Consider the following 21,508-nt stretch of genomic DNA (forward strand, 5'->3'; position numbering starts at 1 on the left):
GGGACCTTGGACAGAAAAGGTCTAAGATCCCTCCCACGTAATCAATAAAGCACGAGGGGGTGTGGTATATGGCCAATATACCACGGCTAAGGCTTTACGGACATACATAAGGCTTTACGGACCACTGCACATTTTTCTTCCTTTCCAAAAAAGTTGAAAAGGAAGGTTTTGAGTGGACTTTTTTGGAAAGGAAAGAAAAAGGTGCAGTGGTCTCTTAATTTTTTCTGGATCTGTATATTAAAGCACTTAACCTTATTGCTTTCATAAACCGATTATCAATGCAATTACAGCAGTAAAAAGTGATGTGATGTCATACCCATGGTGTACAGTCTCTTGTGAACTAGCTGGTTTGAATCCTGAATACATATTGGCAGATAGCTGTGGTATACTGATTAATTCAATCACCTCCATGGGGTTGACGGTTATGGTGAGGGCAGAGTCGTCCCAGTCCATCTCATTCTCCTTGCCACCCTCTGTATCCCTGATGGTGCGCTGGTGAGCCGATCGGATACGGAACACCCCCAGGATGATCATGAACACCAGGAAGCTGACACAAACCACAATGACAATGGTGGCAGCACTGGGGACCACTGGGGACAACACATACGCAGTATGTATTAGGACTCTGTTCACACACAAAGGGTAAATACACTTTTCCACGTGTGATTATTAAATGTCATTCTCCAAGTCTCATTTTTATCCGTTGACAGTTCAATGCAAATTCTCTAATCATTCAGACACATCTTCCATAATACATCCCTATTTTATCCAGAGTGAAGGCACTTAATGTCTGAAAACAAGTGGTGGGAACCAATACAGTTCAATTTAGGTAGGTTTAATAAAATTAAAAGGTTGTCATCATCTGCTTGATTACACTTGTTTGGCCATAACATTTCCTCCATATACACTCACCTAAAGGATTATTAGGAACACTGTGTTTGACCCCCTTTGGGCCTTCATAACTGCCTTAATTCTATGTGGCATTGATTCAACAAGGTGCTGAAAGCATTCTTTAGAAATGTTGGCCCATATTGATAGGATAGCATCTTGCAGTTGATGGAGATTTGTGGGATGCACATCCAGGGCACGAAGCTCCCGTTCCACCACATCCCATAGATGCTCTATTGGGTTGAGATCTGGTGACTGTGGGGGCCATTTCAGCACAGTGAACTCATTGTCATGTTCAAGAAACCAATTTGAAATGATTCGAGCTTTGTGACATGGTGCATTATCCCATCAGAGGATGGGTAGATGGTGGTCATAAAGGTATGGACATGGTCAGAAACAATGCTCAGGTAGGTCGTGGCATTTAAACAATGCCCAATTGGCACTAAGGGGCCAAAAGTGTGCCAAGAAAACATCCCCCACACCATTACACAACCACCACCAGCCTGCACAGTGGTAACAAGGCATGATGGATCCATGTTCTCATTCTGTTTACACCAAATTCTGACTCTACCATCTGAATGTCTCAACAGAAATCGAGACTCATCAGACCAGGCAACATTCTTCCAGTCTTCAACTGTCCAATTTTGGTGAGCTCGTGCAAATTGTAGCCTCTTTTTCCTATTTGTAGTGGAGATGAGTGGAACCTGGTGGGGTCTTCTGCTGTTGTAGCCCATCCGCCTCAAGGTTGTGCGTGTTGTGGCTTCACAAATGCTTTGCTGCATACCTCGGTTGTAACGAGTGGTTATTTCAGTCAAAGTTGCTCTTCTATCAGCTTGAATCAGTCGGCCCATTCTCCTCTGACCTCTAGCATCAACAAGACATTTTCACAGGACTGCCGCATACTGGATGTTTTTCCCTTTTCACACCATTCTTTGTAAAACCTAGAAATGGTTGTGCGTGAAAATCCCAGTAACTGAGCAGATTGTGAAATACTCAGACTGGCCCGTCTGGCACCAACAACCATGCCACGCTCAAAATTGCTTAAATCACCTTTCTTTCCCATTCTGACATTCAGTTTGGAGTTCAGGAGATTGTCTTGACCAGGACAACACCCCTAAATGCATTGAAGCAACTGCCATGTTATTGGTTGATTAGATAATTGCAACATGTTTTGTGGATTTGGAGAAGGCATTCGACTGTGTCCCTCGCGGCATCCTGTGGAGGGTGCTTCGGGAATATGGGGTCCTGGGTCCTTTGCTAAGGGCTGTCAGGTCCCTGTACAACCGAAGCAGGAGCTTGGTCCGCATTGCCGGCAGTAAGTCAGTCTTGTTCCCAGTGCATGTTGGACTCTGGCAGGGCTGCCCTTTGTCGCCGGTTCTGTTCGTAATTTTTATGGACAGAATTTCTAGGCGCAGCCAGGGGCCGGAGGGTGTCAGGTTTGGGGACCACACAATTTCGTCTCTGCTCTTTGAGGATTATGTTGTCGTGTTAGCCCCTACAAACCAGGGCCTTCAGCATGCACTGGGACGGTTTGCAGCCGAGTGTGAAGCAGTGGGGATGAGAATCAGTACCTCCAAATCCGAGGCCATTGTCCTCAGTCGGAAAAGGGTGGCTTGCCCATTTCAGGTTGGTGGAGAGTGCCTGCCTCAAGTGGAGGAGTTTAAGTATCTATGGGTCTTGTTCACGAGTGAGGGAAGGATGGAACGGGAGATTGACAGACGGATCGGTGCAGCTTCTGCAGTAATGCGGTCGATGTATCGGTCTGTCGTGGTGAAGAAAGAGCTGAGCCGCAAGGCGAAGCTCTCGATTTACCTGTCAATCTACGTTCCTACTCTCACCTATGGTCATGAGCTTTGGGTCATGACCGAAAGGACAAGATCCCGGATACAGGTGGCCGAAATGAGCTTTCTCCGCAGGGTGGCTGGGCGATCCCTTAGAGATGAGAAACTCGGTCACCCGGGAGGAGCTCAGAGTAGAGCCGCTGCTCCTCCACATCGAGAGGGGTCAGCTGAGGTGGTTTGGGCATCTGTTTCGGATGCCTCCGGAACGCCTTCCTGGGAAGGTGTTCCGGTCCCGTCCCACCGGGAGGAGACCCCGGGGAAGACCTAGGACACGCTGGAGGGACTATGTCTCCCGGCTGGCCTGGGAACGCCTCGTTGTCCCCCCGGAAGAGCTGGAGGAAGTGTCTGGGCAGAGGGAAGTCTGGGCATCTCTGCTTAGACTGCTGCCTCCGCGACTCGGCCCCGGATGAAGCGGAAGAAGAGAAATTGAACAGGTGTTCCTAATAATCCTTTAGGTGAGTGTATGTAGTTTATTTTTCCCACTACAGTCACATGCTAGCGAAGTATGTACTGAAGTATGGAAGTATGTGTCTCATATAAGTATGTACAGTATCTCACAAAATCTTTGTAATTATTTGAAAGTATCTCACATCTTTGTAAATATTTGATTATATATTTTCATGTGACAACACTGAAGAAATGACACTTTGCTACAACTTGTATAACAGTGTAAATTTGCTATCCCCTCAAAATAACACAACACACATCCATTAATGTCTAAACCGCTGGCAACAAAAGTGAGTACACCCCTAAGTGAGAATGTCCAAAGGATAAGAGCAAAGTTAGCATTAGTAGTGTACCTGAGGCCTGATGAGCATTGACTAGGTTGTGTCCAGACAGGTCCACAGAGGCGTGGTGCACTGGGTTAATGAAGTTAGGCTGCACCATTGCATTGTTAGCATGGTCCATGGGATTTGCAGTATGGATCACGTTGACCTGGAGGTAGGCACATGCACGCATAGAGACAGCGAGACAGAGTAAGAGAAACAGAGGTAGAAAGAAAGTGAAAAACAGAGTTCAGAATTACAGCTAGATCACAGAATAACCACTTGTATGAGGTTTAACCCCTGTGCGCCCCTCAGGCATTTTTTTACATTCTTCTCAAATGTATTTTTGATTTGGGGATCATTTTGTCTGTGTTGTAGCTAGGGGCATGATTTTTTGGCAGAACTCTTATTTTTTGTTACATTTTTTAAATCCAATGTCTTTAACTCTTTCATGTCTTTCATACTCTGTTTATGAATTTTGCACCCTCTTGACACCTTCGTGGACAAATTTTTTATTTTTTTATCTCACTGCCATTACAGTATAAAACCATGCATTCTGTAATGTAAGCATTCCATTTTGAAGAAAAGTAGTGATATTTGACATTTTTACTGTATTCCACCACACACACACACGTGCACACACACGCGTGCACACACACGCGTGCACACACACGCGTGCGAGCGCCCACACAAGGCCTACAATGGGAAAATGGTTGAATCTGGTTGAATCTGGTAGAAGAGTTGTGTGGATGTGCACGTGTGTGTGTGCGCATGCGTGTGTATGCACGTGTGTGTGTGTGCGTGTGTGTGATGGAATACAGTCAAAATTTCTAATATCACTACTTTTCTTCAAAATGAAATGCTTACATTACAGAATGCATGGTTTATACTCTAATGGCAGTGAGATAAAAAACATTTTTAATGGAAGTCAATGGGACATTTTTGTCCACGAAGGTGTCAAGAGGGTGCAAAATTCATAAACAGAGTATGAAAGACATGAAAGAGTTAAAGACATTGGATTTCAAAAATGTAACAAAAAATAAGAGTTCAGAACTCTTATTAAATTAAATTCAGTCCTGTAAATAGAACTCTACACGTATCCCCTTTAAAAAACACAGTGACCAGGAACTATTGTCCAACAACCCTTTTAAATAAAAATGTGACAGCATTTGCTGTAAAGGTTGAGTACAGACAAGTAACACTCAGTCATACCTCAACCCGGAAGTCGTTGCTGATGTACCGGCCGTTGAGTTCTGAGCAGACCAGTTTGAACTTCCTGTCAAATAGTGCCTCCGTGTGCCAGTTCTTATAACGAATCAGGTGCAAGACCTGCTCATAGTTGGCCATTGTGTTGACGCCTAGGACAGTCACAGGAGGCTTGTCAAGTACAGTGAAGCAGGGAAAATGTAGCTACAGGGAGGCCAGCACTCATTGTATGCACAACGCAGATATGAGGGTTGAGAAAGAAGGATCTGTATGTATCCAATAAAACCATTGTGGAAATATTTTTGCAAATGAAACATTAAATTGGAGAACAAGAGGATATGAGGTAGCTTGGATAGGTGAGAATAGACAGGTTATTGGTGAATGTTGAATATAATCATTTGAAGTACAGTACTTGCAATGCTAAAGAAGCTTAAATTGTCCTAATGGTGTTCCTGGTGCCAACTGTGAGAGCCAAATTAAAAATGTTGGCATGCACTCAACATTTGACACTACAGCACCTTTACCTCCATTTTACCTAAAATGCAAATAGACACAGATCCTACAATTTTTTTTATTTCCTCCAGTGATCTCCTACAGATTTCAGCGTTTGACACTTGTAGGACAGCTTGATAAATCACTTTTACTCTGTTGCAATACTTATCAATGAGGCCCAGTGCACATGCATGGCTCTGTTTGTTGGATCTTTGAATGTATGTTTTACATGCCCATTATACACAAGTAAATACATGTGTTGCTGAGCCAGAATGCTTGGTGGTTAGCCTAGTCTACCATCGTCAAACAGCCTAGGCTAGCTTAGTTAAGCAATCCTACACCAACCTGTCAGGACTAGGCCCAGGTTGGAGGAGGTAATCTCCAGGCCATGCTGTTGGACTTGGGACTGGTCCAACTCCAAGGTCTCGTGCTCTCCATCAAGCTCCTCGCCCATCGCCGTCACCTCACATGTGTCCAAGTTGTGCATGATCTCCTCGGACACCACCGTCTCTTGAACTGAGAAATAAAAGGGAGGAAATAGATGTTATTCCTTTATTGATTTTATGTGTTTTTCTATATTTTGATGTGGCAATGTATTTGGTAACACATAATTTAACAAAGTATTTTATCGTATTTTATAACATTGGATAATAGGAATAAGAAAAATAACACCTGATAAATATGAGGAAAATAAAAGGTCACCACTTCACATCACATCTGTCTGGAAAACCCTCCTAGTCATGTATCTACATTGTTTATAAAGCAGAGGTAAGAAAAACAGTGCAGGTAGTAACAGTGTTAAACTCCTAAGTCTGTCCCATACAACTTGTTTTTCACAAGTTCACTTTATCTCTATGTTCTTCTTCCCTTTCTCTCCTACATCTACATCAGATTTTTTCTGTTCAGAAGTTTTAGGCCCATTTTAGACCAATGCATTTTGTTGCACCCTTTGATCCATGAAACACAACATTGTGTCCTTGACCTCCTTATAGTGTTTATCATAAATATGGACTATGCCTACTATAAGACATAAAAAAAAAAACTTAATTCTAAATTACTATTTTGTTCTCATATAAGTATTATTCTGGATAATTGAATGGTAGCCAAATCGGGATTAAGGCTCTGCCTCATTGCCACAACTCCAAGTGGACTCAGCACAGTTGATATTGAGATCCTTATGCAGATGCTAGCTAAACCAGGAAGTGGATGATTTATAGGTTGGTGTAGCAGTAATAAATGTCTGGGTGGAGCAAGTAGTGGGATAACAATTGGAGGAAGCATGTGTCAATCACCAAGTTAGCCCACACCTGCTGTGGTGTTGGCATGATGAGACAGGGTCATAATCAGGAACTGGACATCACAGATTTGGGAGGGGAGGGGGAAAAAAATGATTATGCCCTTTTGGGCATCACAAATATAGTGAAAACATTAATACCCACTGCTAGGTTTTTTCGGAATGTAAAAGGACGGCTTTCATTGGTTAAACTGAGTAACAATAAAAAATGTTTAGGCTTCGTTACAGTGAAACATTTTTGTAGTAAATATAACACACTTTTGCTATATTTACTACAAAAAAGGGCAGGGAAAATTGGGTTCAGAGTTACCCATTAATAACTCATAATGTCAGTTCAGGGAATATGACACTTAGGAAGAGTAATATTTGTCATTTTCAATAAATGTTAGTGAATCTACAGATAGACTTCAGAATAATGTCACCAAAATGTTGTCAGTGTCATGTATGGTGCCCAAAACATTTTGTGAAACACCCCTTAACTTTGAAGTCATACTATCTACATTAAGGTGGTAAAATCAAAATAATGTTAACTCATAGTAATGGTATGATATTCAGCAAGATGCTATGGCTTACTACCTGTGGGGTCATCCTCTGCACCCTCTGAGGCCTCGGGCTCTGCATCAACCTCAACCTCCCGGGTGATGGTGCTAACGATGCGTAGTTCAGGGAAGAGTGTCACACCCTCAGGGCTCTCGAACTCGGCAGCGCCACGGGCAAAGTGATCAATGCCACTAAGGCTGATCTTGGGCTCCTCAGGCTGCAGCACCATCACGTATCCCTCTGCGTCTGGCACCGAGATGCAGGTCTCTTCATTGAAACACCTAGCAAGCCAATTTTTTCAAATGAGGTCCCTTTGCATTTCAGGAAGTATTGTAGTGGATATTTAGATTTTGGTTAAATATAATCAGTAGGGCACTGAAGTTGTTTTTTTTATATCTTTAAGAATTAAATAATCTTTTAATTCCCTTTAGTTATTAACAAACACTGTCTTTATAAGTGTATGTAGAGAGGGCCAGTGCCCTTTTGACTGGATAAGCGTCTTCTATAAACACCACACCTTTAAACTATAAACTTTCTTCACACCTCACTCTATCAAACCCATCTGTGTGCCATGGAAGCTCCCAGTTTACACAGCTGAAAGAAGCTCTAATGAGAACACAGTTACCTTACATCCACCTAAAGATCATTAAAGTTTCTGTCATTATTAATGGGTAAAACCCCAAACTGTTGAAGTATTGGTCAGGCTGTGAATCTGAAGGAAAATGAAGAACAAAGAGCACTCAAAAGAAAGTAGAAATAATGTAAAACAAATGCATAGACTAGAGAAAAGGGTAAAACATTTTAAAATGTTTGGATATCACAGCAAGTACAGCTGGATCAATATCCCATAAGTGGAAGTTGCATCACACCACGGATCAAGGATCACAACACCAGTCAACAGTGAAGAGGCGACTCTCGACGTCAACAGTGAAGAGGCGACACCGGGATGCCTTCAAGGCAGAGTTGCAAAGAAAAAGCCTTATCTCAGATAAAAAGAAAAGATTGAGTAGGGCAAAATAACACATACTCTGGACAGAGGAAAAAAGTGTTAAGGACAGAAAATCTAAATTTGAGGTGTTATACAAAGAAGAACATTCGTGATACGCAGACCAAATGAGAAGATGCTGGAGGGCTTGATGCCATCTGTCAAGTGTGGTGGAGGCAGTGTGATGGTCTTGGGGTGCTTAGGTGGTGATAAAGTGGGAGATTTGTACAGGATAAAAGGGATCTTGAAGAAGGAAAGCTATCACTCCATTTTGCAATGCCATGCCATACCCTGTGGACGGCACTTGATTGGAGCCAATGTCCTCATACAACAGGACAATGTCCAAATGCACAGCTCCAAACTATGCAAGAACTATTTATGGAAGCAGCAGTTATCTGATATGTCTATAACGGAGTGGCCAGCACAGTCACCGAATCTCAACCCTTTTTTAGCTGTATTGGCAACAGAAGTTCCCATATGGTACGTAAGAAGTGCCCATCAAGTCAATCCAACTTGTGGGAGGTGCTTCAGGAAGCATGTGGTGAAATCTCTTCAGATTACCTCAACAAACTGACAATTAGTACACTTAAGGTCTGCAAGGCTGTAATTACTGCAGATGGAGGATTCTTTGACAAAAACAAAGTTTGAAGGACACAATTATTATAAACTTGTCAGTGACTATATTTCCTATTCCTTTTGCTATATTTTCTAGTCAAACTCATTTCATGTATGTTTTCATGGAAAACAAGGTAATTTCTAAGTGACCCCAAACTTTTGAACGGTAGTGTACATCCTTTATATTTTCTATCTTGTTTATTCTACCTTTCATGATGAATTCACATACAGTTACATACTATTTCCTCAATTTTTCAATGAACATTTAATAAATAAGCATTGAAATCTCAAAGTGTAAATCAGCACCTTTCAAGCACGTTAGGGATTTACCAATTAAATCTCAATATCTTTCACTGATGAGAAAATGACACTCTCAAAAATCAAACAGCATTCCTAACAATACAATCTCAGGAGCCATATTGCCATTGTATTGAACCAGTGGTCTTCCGCACAGACAAAATATTATATAATTCAGGGTTGGTTTTCTAGGCCTAATCTATATCTTGGATTCTGGTCACAAGTGTACATTCAGCCACAGTGCTTCTTGATGGCACAGGGGACACTCACTTGACAGTGGTGGAGACGCGGAGGTGTCGAATGCCAGGGGTGGGGAACTGGCGTGAGTTCAGGTAAGAGATGTGCTGCATGACCTTGTCGAAAGCCTCAATGTCATCACCTTCCACAGTAAGTGATGACTGGTTGGGGTTGAACTCCACCTGCGAGAGAGAAGGTGTGAATGCGACAGAGCCTCAACTGCAAACATCTTAATGCAGTTGTTTTTTTCATTTAGCATAAACTCTTATCCATCACATATCACAGCCTTAGCAAGAAGACTAAAGCCCTTCTTGATTTAGGGCCAGTCATTTTAATGCCGACTCTTATGGACACCCAACTCCATAATTTTAGGGGTTTCAGTTTTACTTTAGTTAATGTTCTTATTTCAATGCTGAAATGAAATAATGTAAGCATGAGGTGATTACCAATTAACAGTTTGTAGCAGTTTAAAATAATAAGATGACAGTGGAAAACAGAAACACCAAATAAGAACACTGTCATTTCTCTTTAATCACAGGAAAATAGTCATAAATTATCCATGTTCTCGTTCAGAAACTATTATTTACTAAAGAACTATCAATAATGATTGTTCATGAAGAATGTATTTGAATAATTTATTTGAGGAAAGACAAACCTATGCCATATATGTATCCGTGAAACTTAATAGTTCCTTGATAGTTAACTGTGATTTTTAAGTCTTGTTTCTATCATGTTTCTGTATTTTTTTCCTTCTTGTTTCTGATAACTATGCTTGTTTCTGATAACTATGCTTACCTTACCTGTTAAGCTTACTTTACCTGTAGATGCAATACAGTTTCAGTGCCTAGACTGTAAAGCAGAGCTGTCCCTCTTGTTTCCATGCAATTTACATGACATTCTTCTTCTTCTCTACCATAGGTATGGTGTTAACATAGTCTATGCACAACTTCCTGTGTACTTAGTGTACTCATGAGGGCTTGGCACTGTATTCTAAAGCAAAGCTCAGTCACCCTGTTAATGTGTAAATTACCAATAGTTTTTCCCTGAGTATTTCCATGTCTAATTAACTCATGAACACACCCATAATTCTGTTAGTAATAATGTTAGCAAGGGGCTATTCACAACATTTGAATGAAAGTATTAAATGTATTTATTTTCCTATAGCATAAATTGCGGTCCCTCCTATGTTCTCTCAGCCCCATCTTCTTTCAGTTCCCTAGGCTTTATTTTTTCTGAGTCCAAATGTTCCCTCAGCTTTATGCTCCCATCTAAGGTTATTTGCATACATATTGCTTTACCATTTAAGACAAAAACTGTATACATACACATTTCGGAGCACTAAAACAGAAGTACATGTGACATGCTTGACAGCTCATTTACCTTTAAAAAGTGTATGACTTATGCTAAGTAGTCATAGTAATTAAAAGTTTAAGACTATCACATTGGGTTAGCTGAGTCATGTGAAACAAAGTTGGTTTGGTCTCTGTATCTTCAACGGTTCAAGAGATACTGTTTAAGGGTTAATTAATGAACAAATGATGCACCATTTTCCTGGCATGCAACCTCCTTATTCTGGACTGTTCCAGCTTAATACGGGTCCACGCAATCCAGGGTTCTGAACCACCATGGCCAGCATGTCCTCCCTCAGCGGGAGCAAGAAGCTTATGAGACATGCACGCCACAAAAGGTTTGTTTCTAGGAACTGGCCTGCATGAAACATAATTCTCAAATGTGCAGAGAACATTTCTGATGTCATTCTTCAGTAAGGAATAGTGACTTACTCAATACTAAGCTGCTAAAACATATTCTTATCTATGAAAAATGACCTGACCATTTATTGTAACTTCCTGGAAGAAGTTTAAATGTTTTCAATGTGACTGAGACACTGATCCTAGATTGATACATAGAGGACATTTCACACCAGATCTCCTCTAGCCCCCAGAATACAGCTAGACCTCTCACCTTGACAGTTGAGGCTACCTCCTCTGGTAGCTGCACATCCAGGCCTTCCTTGCAGGTGTACAGGCAGTCGATGACCTTCTTGTTCTCCAGCTTTCCCGAGCGGATCATCAGGCCGGCCAGATTCCCATGGAAAAACTGGGACATGCGGGAATTACCCCCTAGAACCACCGTAAAGCAAATGAGAAAACAAAGTCAGCCAGGTGTACACGTCTGCAGATTTAGTTCCCTTTTCTGGGCCGGCTGTTTGAAGCATGCTGTCTCAACGTGCAGCATTGGCACTCTCATGCAAGTTAGTATTCATGCCCTTAAAAGGTCTAATGAGTGGAAAGATGAGCTGATAAAGGTGTCACATGCACACCTCTGCATTTTGATTATGGAAGATAGACCTTACCATGATATGAATAAAATGCTGATGTGGAATCAGTTCAATATCTTCAGTTCAAATGATCACATTATAATCCGATATCCATGTTACGTGACCGACAGGTATTCTACCAGGCTATGATCATTCTTGAGAGTTCCTTATACAGCGGACTGCATTTGTATTCATCCTCCAAGATTTTATTACATTCAGTTGAGTCAGAAAGTGTGACATAAATTAATTGAATTGTGAGACTTAATTATTTAATTGTTCCTCCTGTCTTTGGAGGAAAGTGTGAAGAAGCTTCTGTCTCATCAAACAAGTACAGTAATATGTATTACCTCACCAACACAAATGGACAGTTTGCTTGCTTGACAGAGTGGACATATTAGTTATCCGTATGCTCAGGCTCTAAGCAAAACCAGCGTGTAGACAAATCAACCAGGTATCAACATAGTACAATTACAGCTCTTGGGATAATTTGATTATTGTTTGGACGTTATAATGTGTGTGAAGGGATGATGAAGTATCCAAAAATGTTTTCAGAATTATTGTACATACATGTGTTTTTCTACAGGTGAATACCTGGCAGATGGCAAGACTGCTTGCAGAGAAACAAGACCAAATGTCTAGCTTTAGAGATGTGCTAATTATTTCAAGGAAATGTGTGAAATGTGAGAAGTCCTTTGTTTCATTGTGTTGGAGAGGGACGAAATGTAAATTTGTTGCTATGAGAGGAGTCCTGAGTTTGCCCTTAAATAGCTAGACGAATCATCAAGTATCTGTATTTTCTGTAACTGGGAATTCCAGGCCGCAGGTCAAATGTGTGGGCCACAGTGTGTTATACAATAGACTCAAATAGAGGTTTCTAGTACCAAGATCTCCAGGTGGCAACTATGCATGCATTTTTACATTAGACTGCAATATCTCTTGGTATTGATCGGTGACTACTTGTTATATAAAACTGTGTGATGAACTGTATGATGAACTTTACTGCTTAACGGTAATACATGAAAATACTTGAAAATGTAGAGAAATTCTTTTGTAATACATTTTTTCATAAATTAGTAGTCTATGGTAGATTTATGGGCACATTATGTCTGGTATACATTTTGACATTACTGCGTCTGGATTGTTACTCAATAACTGAATTCGGATCTGCTGTTTACCCCAGTATTCATAATTGCTTGTACGCCTGGATTACATGCCCTTTAGATTGAATGCATTGTGAGATCAAGAGTAACTCTCTTGTGCTGGATTGAATTATGGTACAGATATACTGTAGCACTCAAGGTTCTGCAAGGATCCATTAGACATCTACAAACACAGGTGTGAGGTGGGGTTACGATTTCTCCCCATAATGGTTAAATGTTTAAGCATTTGCTTAGGGAGGAACTAGAGTCAGAAAATGAAGAACAAAATATGAGTTTGCTAAAGAAAACAGAAGCAGGCCAGGAGTATGTTGTATCCAGTCTTATATAAACCGGCTCATTCTAGAAGGTTAGAGAATGAGCCCTCATGCAGCGGGGTGGGGGGTGGAGGGGGTGGTGAAGCATGGACACATTGAACAAAAGTAAGGGAAAGACTTGTGCAACCTGTGGAAGGTTCAGATACTGTCTCATTGTCATGTCCTGAGTTTTCTGCAGAGTTCAGGGAAAGAAAGCAGGGAAAGACGAGGGGGGGTTTAGAATCAGAAGGAGATGTTACACATGAACTCAGAGTGCATCATCCTTGTAGCAGGGAAATATTCAATACTGTATCAGTGTCAGAACAATTACATTCGCTTTTAAGGAACCCAAGGAACAATGGTACCACTGTCCATCAATGACAACACATTTCCTACCAGTAAAATGTATTGCACCATGTACTGTTAACATAATGGCACACACAGATCCGGTTCCAGACTACTTTATGTCCAGTTCACCTTGCCAGCAGGCCCCGACGGTGAGCTGCGTGTCAATCTTGGTGGAGTGCAGCGGATAGTCTTCCGTGACCAGGAAGGGCTCAAAGGTGGCACCGTCCACAAAGAGAGCCACAGAGGGGAACTCCACATTCAGCAAGTAGTGGTGCCACTCTTTGTCACACACCTGGAGGGAGGGAGGGAGAGCAGAGGGAGCCGAAGGTCAATTTGTTCTTCGGTGTATGGACTCATTCTATCCCAAATAAATAAACACATATTTGATGTGGTCACCTGGTCCAGTTTCCAGTGGAACTCAGCTGGTTTATAGTTGTCTGTCTCCTCAGGGTCCTGTCGCAGCAGCAGGACGAGACGACAGTTGTGGACGTAGAGCGAGTAGTGGTGTCGGTTCATATCTGTAGGAAGGGCACCAGATCAGGGCACGGCTTCCATTAGGACTGGCAGCATTTCATTTTAACGTACATTTGAGAAATGTACCGTACACATAGCCTATAGAAAAATGAACTAATGAAAATGTTGTTACATTTAATTGTTTTCAAATGCTAGCCAAGACTTATACGACAAAATAAAGTAGAAAACGTAACATAACAGGTTTAATGGAGAGCAAGTACACCCATAGCCTACACAGTACAGGCTGTTTGAAATAACAAAACACAATTGTGTGTAGGCCAATGTAATACATTTTGTGAATGTAATTTTGTCCAGTTGAATATCAACCTGACTATTACCTCATAGCCAGGGGCTTCACAAGACCCATTCTACTAAGACTCTAGCCCTGGACATCTTTTGGTTATTTTGAGAGGAACGTGCGCAACCAGAGACGATGAGCGCTTTGTTTCAACTGCACAGGGTTTAGTATGGAACAAATCAGAGGAGCATATCGGAAGAGCATGTCAGAGTTGCTACTGCTCTATGTGAGCTACTGCTGTTAGGAAATCGTAACTCCCCAACTCCTTTGAGCAGCTTGCAATAGGGCTGGCCGATATCATCAAAAGTAAGTATTCCGATAAGTGGACCCAATTACCTCTAACAATATATATCGCAATAACTTTGTGTTAAAAAAGGCTGAGTACAACTGTGCCATATTCCAATCCAGTTCAGACATGTAATTAACATTAAGAAGTAAAATAACAATATATATTGTTATTGAGGTAATTGGGTACACTTATCGCGATACTGAATTCTTGTTAGATTTTCTCCTGAAGACACAATCTTATTGCCGTCGGGTTAACTAAAGTAATCTTTGGCAGTTTTGCTCAGTTATGGTACACGGTAAAACATTTCACTATAGCATGAAATGATGTACAACTGTAAAATAGGCATCTTATCAGTAGTAAAAGACAAAGATTCAACAGGAGGTAGGCAGTTGTAGATGGTGGATTGATTATTTGATAGCAGCGGTGGCAATGATCATTATAAATGTAGCTTACAATACTAACTGCTAGTTGGGTAAGTCGGGACGCCCGCAAATAACAGCATGGTCATAAACATCAACAGTTTTTCAGGCGTTCAGAGTATGTTAATGAACAGCAGACAGGGTCTCTTGCAATGTTTAAAAAAGAAATCCTCCAAAGTAGAAGTTGACACAACGCTTTGATTCTTCACACACGGCTAGCTCCACCAGGAAGTTGTTGCTAGGACACACACTAAAGGTAAAGGCATCCCCAGCCAACAACCATGACTGAAGGAAAGGTGACGGGGTTTGTGGGAACAGCAAAATGAAAGCCATGTTGATGTTAAGTCTCTAAATATGTGTTTGTTTCCAATTTGTGTCTCATTGACTAGTAAAAAATCCCTGATATATCTAATGGAGTACATGGACCCTGATGGACATAATGGAGCCACAATGGATATGTCCATGGGGAATATCTTAAACTGAGTTGAGGGTGGCGTACCTGACTTGTCCGAGTTACAGAGGATGGTTTCCTTCTCCCTGGTCCCGGGGCCATGCCTCATCCACACAGAAATGGTGAAGGGCTCCTTCAAGGTGAGTCTCACCACACCCTCGGGCACCTTAATGGCTTGAGTGCCGTTGAACTCAAACACCTGGTCACTGTCATGCCCGTTATCTGTAGGCAGACCGACTGTCCAGTTCGCAGAGCTGCTGGGCGCAGGCAGTAATTCCACTGTGTCAGTACTGGCACCTGAGACAAATAAACATTGTTTGGCACATTGCTAGGTTGATAGATAAATAATCTTTAAGTGCATTTTGGTTGTTGTTTTTGTGTTAGGTTTAGGGTTTCTCACCACACAGCTTATGCAAGGACTTTTCAGAGTAGGTATCTCGGTCACAGCCCTTTCCAATATGACTGGTCTCTAGCTCGATATTGGCCTGAATGGAGGTGATTGGCTCCTCGCAGGTATCCAAATGCATGCTGGGGAAAAGTGCCAGACTTCCTGTGCCAGGTTCATACTCAATCCTCTTATTAAAGCCTGAGAGAGCAGGAGAAAGGAAAGAGAATGCAAGAGAAAGAGAATGAAAAAGGAAGGAGAAAAAAGAGCACCATGTTTAGTAATATCCCATATTATAAGACAGTTGTGGCCCCCCAGGTGGCACAGAACACTTCTACAGTGGCATCAACACTTTTCTTGAACTCAATGACCATCTTGTCTTGTAATGCTGCATCCAAGATCAAGAATCGCCAAATGATCGATACATGCATTCATTCATTTTTGCAGATGTAAATAATGAAAATAGAAAATTTGCTTTAGTATGTTTCTGGAGCAGGTAGCATATCACACTGCCACTGATTGGTGTAGCTGACAGATAAGCCACTTCACGGAAGTGCAAGGCTGCATGTCAAATTGGTTGTGTCAAAGCCGGCTGTGACCATGAGTTCCGAAGGAACTGAAAAATGGTAATTCTATGTTCATTCACCAACAATTAAATGATTTTCATAATGTTGTAAATGACTTCAGATATACCTTCTATGTATAATTTTTTACATTTGACATCTCCTGTATGTGCCTTATATAATGATACATAATGTCATTAGAATACTATTTGTTGCTGATGTTCTATTCAATCACATTTCTCTCTATTTCTGTGTCCTAGACAAATGTTGACCATTAATAGTTTTGGCTAAGGAGGGTTAGTTGTTTGAGCTTGATTCATTTTCGTTGGCCTCTCTGCATGTATTTTTGCTCTTGCAATCTCAAATCTCCGAAGTACTACTATATTTGATACTTGCAATGCAATTGTAAAGTGTCTTATTCAATTCATTAATTAATTGACTGCTTGGCATGGTCTATAAAACAGTCAAAATACAGTTCTACCACTGGCTCATATAAAATACATTGGTCCATACATGCACCAAATATCACCACTTTGACTCAAACAGATCAAGAGATATAAAGATGTGTCTGATGCAGCACTGTGAGGTTAAACTGAACGTGTTTATAAAAGCTGAGACACAGATGTAGCAGAGCTTTACTACCTTGCCAGCCAGGCTTGCAGGTGGGCTTAATATTGATCTTGACTAGGACATCTTCTGAGGCACGGTTCTTCCCACAGTCATAGGCGGTCACAGTCAGTTTGTACATGCGCTCTTTGCTGTAGTTCAGCTTCTCTGTGTTCTTGATAAAGCCTGAGGGTAGAAGGAAAAATTATGGAACTCAAACAGGCAACAGACATCTAAGACATCACTAACATAGCAATTGATTGGTCATAGACCCACAATAAAACAGATTAGAATAGATACTTTCAAAAAGCAAAGTGCATTTGTGTATTCAAAAAGATAAGACCGAATATCTGAGGGAAATCACTGAAACATTTGGCCTAGGTCTTTAAGAATTGCAACTCTTTTTTGCAGCAGGTTTTGGCAGGTGGCGTGGACAGGTGGCTACACTGTGGTGCTTACCGTCCTTGTCGACTGTGAAGGGCACATCTGGTGTGACAATCTCATAGCTGCAGATCTGGCTGAACTGGAACGAGCAGTCAGCATCCACTGCCTCCACCTTCAAGATGCTGTCATACTTCTTGCCCTCAATGACAGTGGCTTTGTAGGACTTCTCCTTGAACACTGGTGAATACTCATTGACGTCGCTCACTTGGATGTGGACGGTGGCCCTGTTGGGGTTAGATGGGTGATGACAGACGAACAGAACAAAAGACACCTTGGCGTGAATGGAGAATTACATTAGTCTCAGCTTAGCTTTTCCTAATAAATACTCATAATTATACTTGACATACAGATTGGACTTCTCCAGGGCCAAACACATCTGTGCCCATGGGAAAGTGTCTTGCCACAATGGTGGCTGCCCCGGATCCCTGTCCTGCAGGTGAATGAATCAACAATACACCATCCACTCACCTTGGCACGAACCTCCCCACCCTGGGGGATGCGTTTCATCACCTCACATAATGTGGCTCTACCCACGGGAGTGTCATGTGACAGTAGGTGAGGATCCCTCCATTTGGGTAGTGCCCTGAAGCATGACAGTGACACTGAGCCTCTGACTAGTTGGTAGGATGTATTTAAGCTTCTGGTTATTGGCCCAGGTAAATATGTCTGCATTGTGGATTTTCGTTTGACACAAACAATACCACTAGTGTCAGAATGCATTCAACAACTTTGTTCATCCTCACACATTTTGGCTGGAGGTGACAGAAGAGGTTGCTCGTATTACCACAACTGTCACATACTTTGACATACTTTGCCAACAGTTGTTTTCTGCCCGTGGTCCAAGTGAATGAATCTGAACCATGATGGAGGAAGCCCTTGTCTTCAAATGTTTCATTGTTTTGAAAAGGTGCAAAGCTGTTTCCCATACACTACCCTCTTCCAATTCTCCATTCACCTTTGCTTACAGAAAGTACAGAGGGTGGACAAAGTGGCAGAAACACCACAATGAAAAGGACTGTTACTCTGAAGTAACTAGCTGCATAGGTCACATTAGGCTGATTGCCTAACAACTAACAATTACATATTTTAGTTTTAAAAGCAGCATAAGGCAACAAACAGTGTTTTAAGGAGGCCCAATAGTTGGTCCCGAAATGCAAGCATATAGCTCATAAAAATAAATAAATACGCAAAACATTATTCAAGGGGAACAATCACAAAAATCATTACAGCATATATTGAATAAGGACAAATTGCATTGGCAAAGACGAACAATGGTTGCTAGTCAAAGCTGCCCGAAAGGGATAGACAAACATTTAAGAGGACAGTTGCGCAATGCCTCAGAATTTACCTGAGAATTGAATCATAGGGCTGGCTATCAGCACTGATCTCCCAATTACATTTCATTTTGATTCACTAGGTCATGATTTGATTCAATTCCAATTTTATTTTGATTTAATGTGCATATATTTATAATTGAAATACCAATATTGCTTATGAGAAAGATTCTCTGAAAATGAAGGCTATGAACTGCACAGGGAATCCTCTAGCTTATATAACATGGTAGGTTACCAAAGATTAATGTTAAACATGGACAACCAGGCCCAAAACATTACTTTGAATTACTTTTTATGTAACAAATATAAATCACCTAAATGAACAGCTTTTTTCCCCACAAATATCAATGAATAGCAAAACATCTTATCTATAAAAAAAAATTCCATGAAATAATGGTAAATAAGCCAAGGCTTATTCCATGAAATAATGGTATAGAATACTGATCTTTAATAACAATAAATAAAAAATAAATAATGTTTGGTATGAACATTGTTCGTGATTTTGTAGAACTCTGCTGATAGATGTTTCGAATGAATGCTAACATTTTATTGCATCAGACAATCACAAGTCTTTTTAAGAAAACCTCAGTGTATGTTTTTATATAAATATGTGTTTATCATCACAATCAATAATCAATTAACTGCATTCATTATTGCACCCTGCGTCCAATGATCAGCTATGAATAAGTCTTTATAATGCTTCTTGGGTTAGGGTTATTTTTCTTTGCGAACGGAAAAGAAACAGCTGTTGGACAGGGTATGAGCTCTGCAAGTGAAGATGAGTAGAAGTCTGCTGCCAGCCACGCAAATGAACAAAACAATAATTTCAATGAAAGCTAGAATTGAACGAGTCAGTCGTTCACTATTCTTTTTTAACAAAACCTGTTTATTTTGTTATATAAATATGTGTATCAACACAATCAATAATCAATTACTTGCAACCTGCGTCCAATGATCAGTAATGTATTCTGCCTGGTTTTATCTATTTGTCTCTGTAAATGTAAACAGCCGTTGTTCAGAAACACTTAGCAGAAAGGCTGCATAGAAAACCAATGATGTTGTAGAAATCTGCCACAAACTGCCACGTCAATCAGCAGCATGTTTATATTTCTTTCATCACATTTCTAATTATAAAAATGTATAAAAAGATTACAGTAAACAAAACATTTTACTTTAAACAAAACACTAACTCATTCATCCCTGTGGGTACAAGGTGAACAGCTGGTCTGTCTTAGTTACTAGGTATGTGGGTGTTATAAGTCGTGCAATAACCCAATGGGCATCTGAATTTACATTTCTGACCAGTACGATCAAGAGCCCTGAAGACGGACTGCCAGCCACCCACTTGGCTGTCATGCTGACCAGGTGCTGTTTGATATTGCCATGGCTGGTCAGGGACTGATTGCGAAAGTTGTCAGTGCCTTTGTAAAAAGACCCACATTTGGCCACTCTAGCCGGGAACTACAAAGTGCATCTGCGTTCCATCCAAGTCGAAACAAGTAAATGATTACTATCGTTTGAGCATTAACTTATTTTTCAGCTGCCTTCTTCCTTCGAGTGACTCGCGTGAGTTTTTAAATGTTTTAATGAAGAACACGACCAAATAGACGTGGCGGAGCTCCGTTTTCTCTCCCATGGGTACGAACCTTAGCCACAGAGGCTCCCTTAACACCATCCCCCCATTGCAAAAGTCTTGCTACCTGATTTCCCAACTAAAGATGTACACACATCTCACATACAATGATGAACAGAAGCTTGTTATTAGGCTACAACAAAACGTACCTGCAGTTGCAAATCTTCGCTGCTAGCTGCTTTTGGACATGGATCATAACTGTAATCCCATTTCGCTATAAACTGCGATGCTGCTCCTGTCATTGTAACGTCAGATCTATCCATTTTCTCTTGCTTCTGCGGCTCAACAACTTTTCTAAAGACGTTTCTCAAGGGCACATATCATTATATATCATTTTTATAATGTATTGCTTTCTTTCCTCTGGGTGGCAGACATCTATGTTCCATTTTTAAGTTTTGTTACTTAATTTTCCACTGTTCAGGTCCTTAGCAAACGAGCGGACAAAATCCAACATTATACCCAGGTTTGCCAGATTCTCTGACTATAGGCCCAATCACCTTCAGACTACACATAAAATCCGCACACTGTCATTAATAATAGCCCAGTTATGTGGCAAGCTGTCCCATCAGGCAACGCTGGCTACACATCCACGATCACAGATTGGTTGATCATACAAATTCATTATGAATAATCCAAAATGTAGATGTTTATCAATTCAATGTAAACTAAATAGCATGTAGAAAATTATCATAATCATAAAATAATTTTACTCTCTTTGTTATATGTTTTTGAACAATAAGATAAACTTCTTGGGGGCCCCTGTGATTGGCTGCCATGGGTGCCGTGCACACATCACACCCATTAAAGCTCCGCCTCCGCAACGCGTCACATCACTGCTCAGGTCTTGATTGGCCAACAGAGTGCACAAAGAGCTGCAATGTAGTTATTTGTGTGTGTGCCAGATTACAAAACAACGGGAGGATGTCGAGTTTATGCTGCAATTTCTGTATTTAAAAAAAAAAAAAAAATTTGCAATGGCCCGATCAGAACAGTGACTTTTTACTGGACCAGGGCCAAATATTTGATTATATCTTTGTGACCATGTAAACAGTGTAAATAACTTATTTTCCCGCACTGCCTTAACTCTCTTGGGCATGGAGCTCACCAGAGCTTCACAGGTTGCCACTTGAGTCCTCTTCCACTCCTCCATGACGACATCATGGAGCTGGTGGATGTTAGAGACCTTGCGTTCCTCCACCTTCCATTTGAGGATGCCCCACATGATGGATTCCAGTAATCCATGTCCTTTGTCTGCTTGTCTTCAGCAAACTGTTTGCAGGCTTTTTGGTGCAT

The 21,508-nt window shown here is 41.1% G+C and overlaps 1 protein-coding gene across 4 annotated transcripts in view; it reads right to left on the reverse strand.

The window, feature by feature from the left end:
- Positions 1–21,508, reverse strand: part of clstn1 (calsyntenin 1) — a 45,263-nt gene that overhangs the window by 2,800 nt on the left and 20,955 nt on the right. For 2 of the 4 annotated variants that reach the window (XM_010898729.4, XM_010898730.4), the window contains 14 exons: positions 17,264–17,472; positions 16,841–16,990; positions 15,651–15,836; positions 15,299–15,547; positions 13,677–13,798; positions 13,410–13,572; positions 13,081–13,125; positions 11,125–11,282; positions 9,196–9,344; positions 7,065–7,309; positions 5,540–5,710; positions 4,709–4,854; positions 3,530–3,665; positions 406–590 (listed from right to left, as the gene is read on the reverse strand). In XM_010898729.4, coding sequence (XP_010897031.1) covers positions 406–590; positions 3,530–3,665; positions 4,709–4,854; positions 5,540–5,710; positions 7,065–7,309; positions 9,196–9,344; positions 11,125–11,282; positions 13,081–13,125; positions 13,410–13,572; positions 13,677–13,798; positions 15,299–15,547; positions 15,651–15,836; positions 16,841–16,990; positions 17,264–17,472 — 2,314 coding nt within the window. The remainder of the gene's footprint in view (positions 1–405; positions 591–3,529; positions 3,666–4,708; positions 4,855–5,539; positions 5,711–7,064; positions 7,310–9,195; positions 9,345–11,124; positions 11,283–13,080; positions 13,126–13,409; positions 13,573–13,676; positions 13,799–15,298; positions 15,548–15,650; positions 15,837–16,840; positions 16,991–17,263; positions 17,473–21,508) is intronic. The other 2 variants (XM_010898732.4, XM_010898731.4) reach the window with 1 other exon arrangement.

This window comes from Esox lucius, chromosome 12 (assembly GCF_011004845.1).
Source record: "Esox lucius isolate fEsoLuc1 chromosome 12, fEsoLuc1.pri, whole genome shotgun sequence".
Lineage (NCBI taxonomy): Eukaryota > Metazoa > Chordata > Actinopteri > Esociformes > Esocidae > Esox > Esox lucius.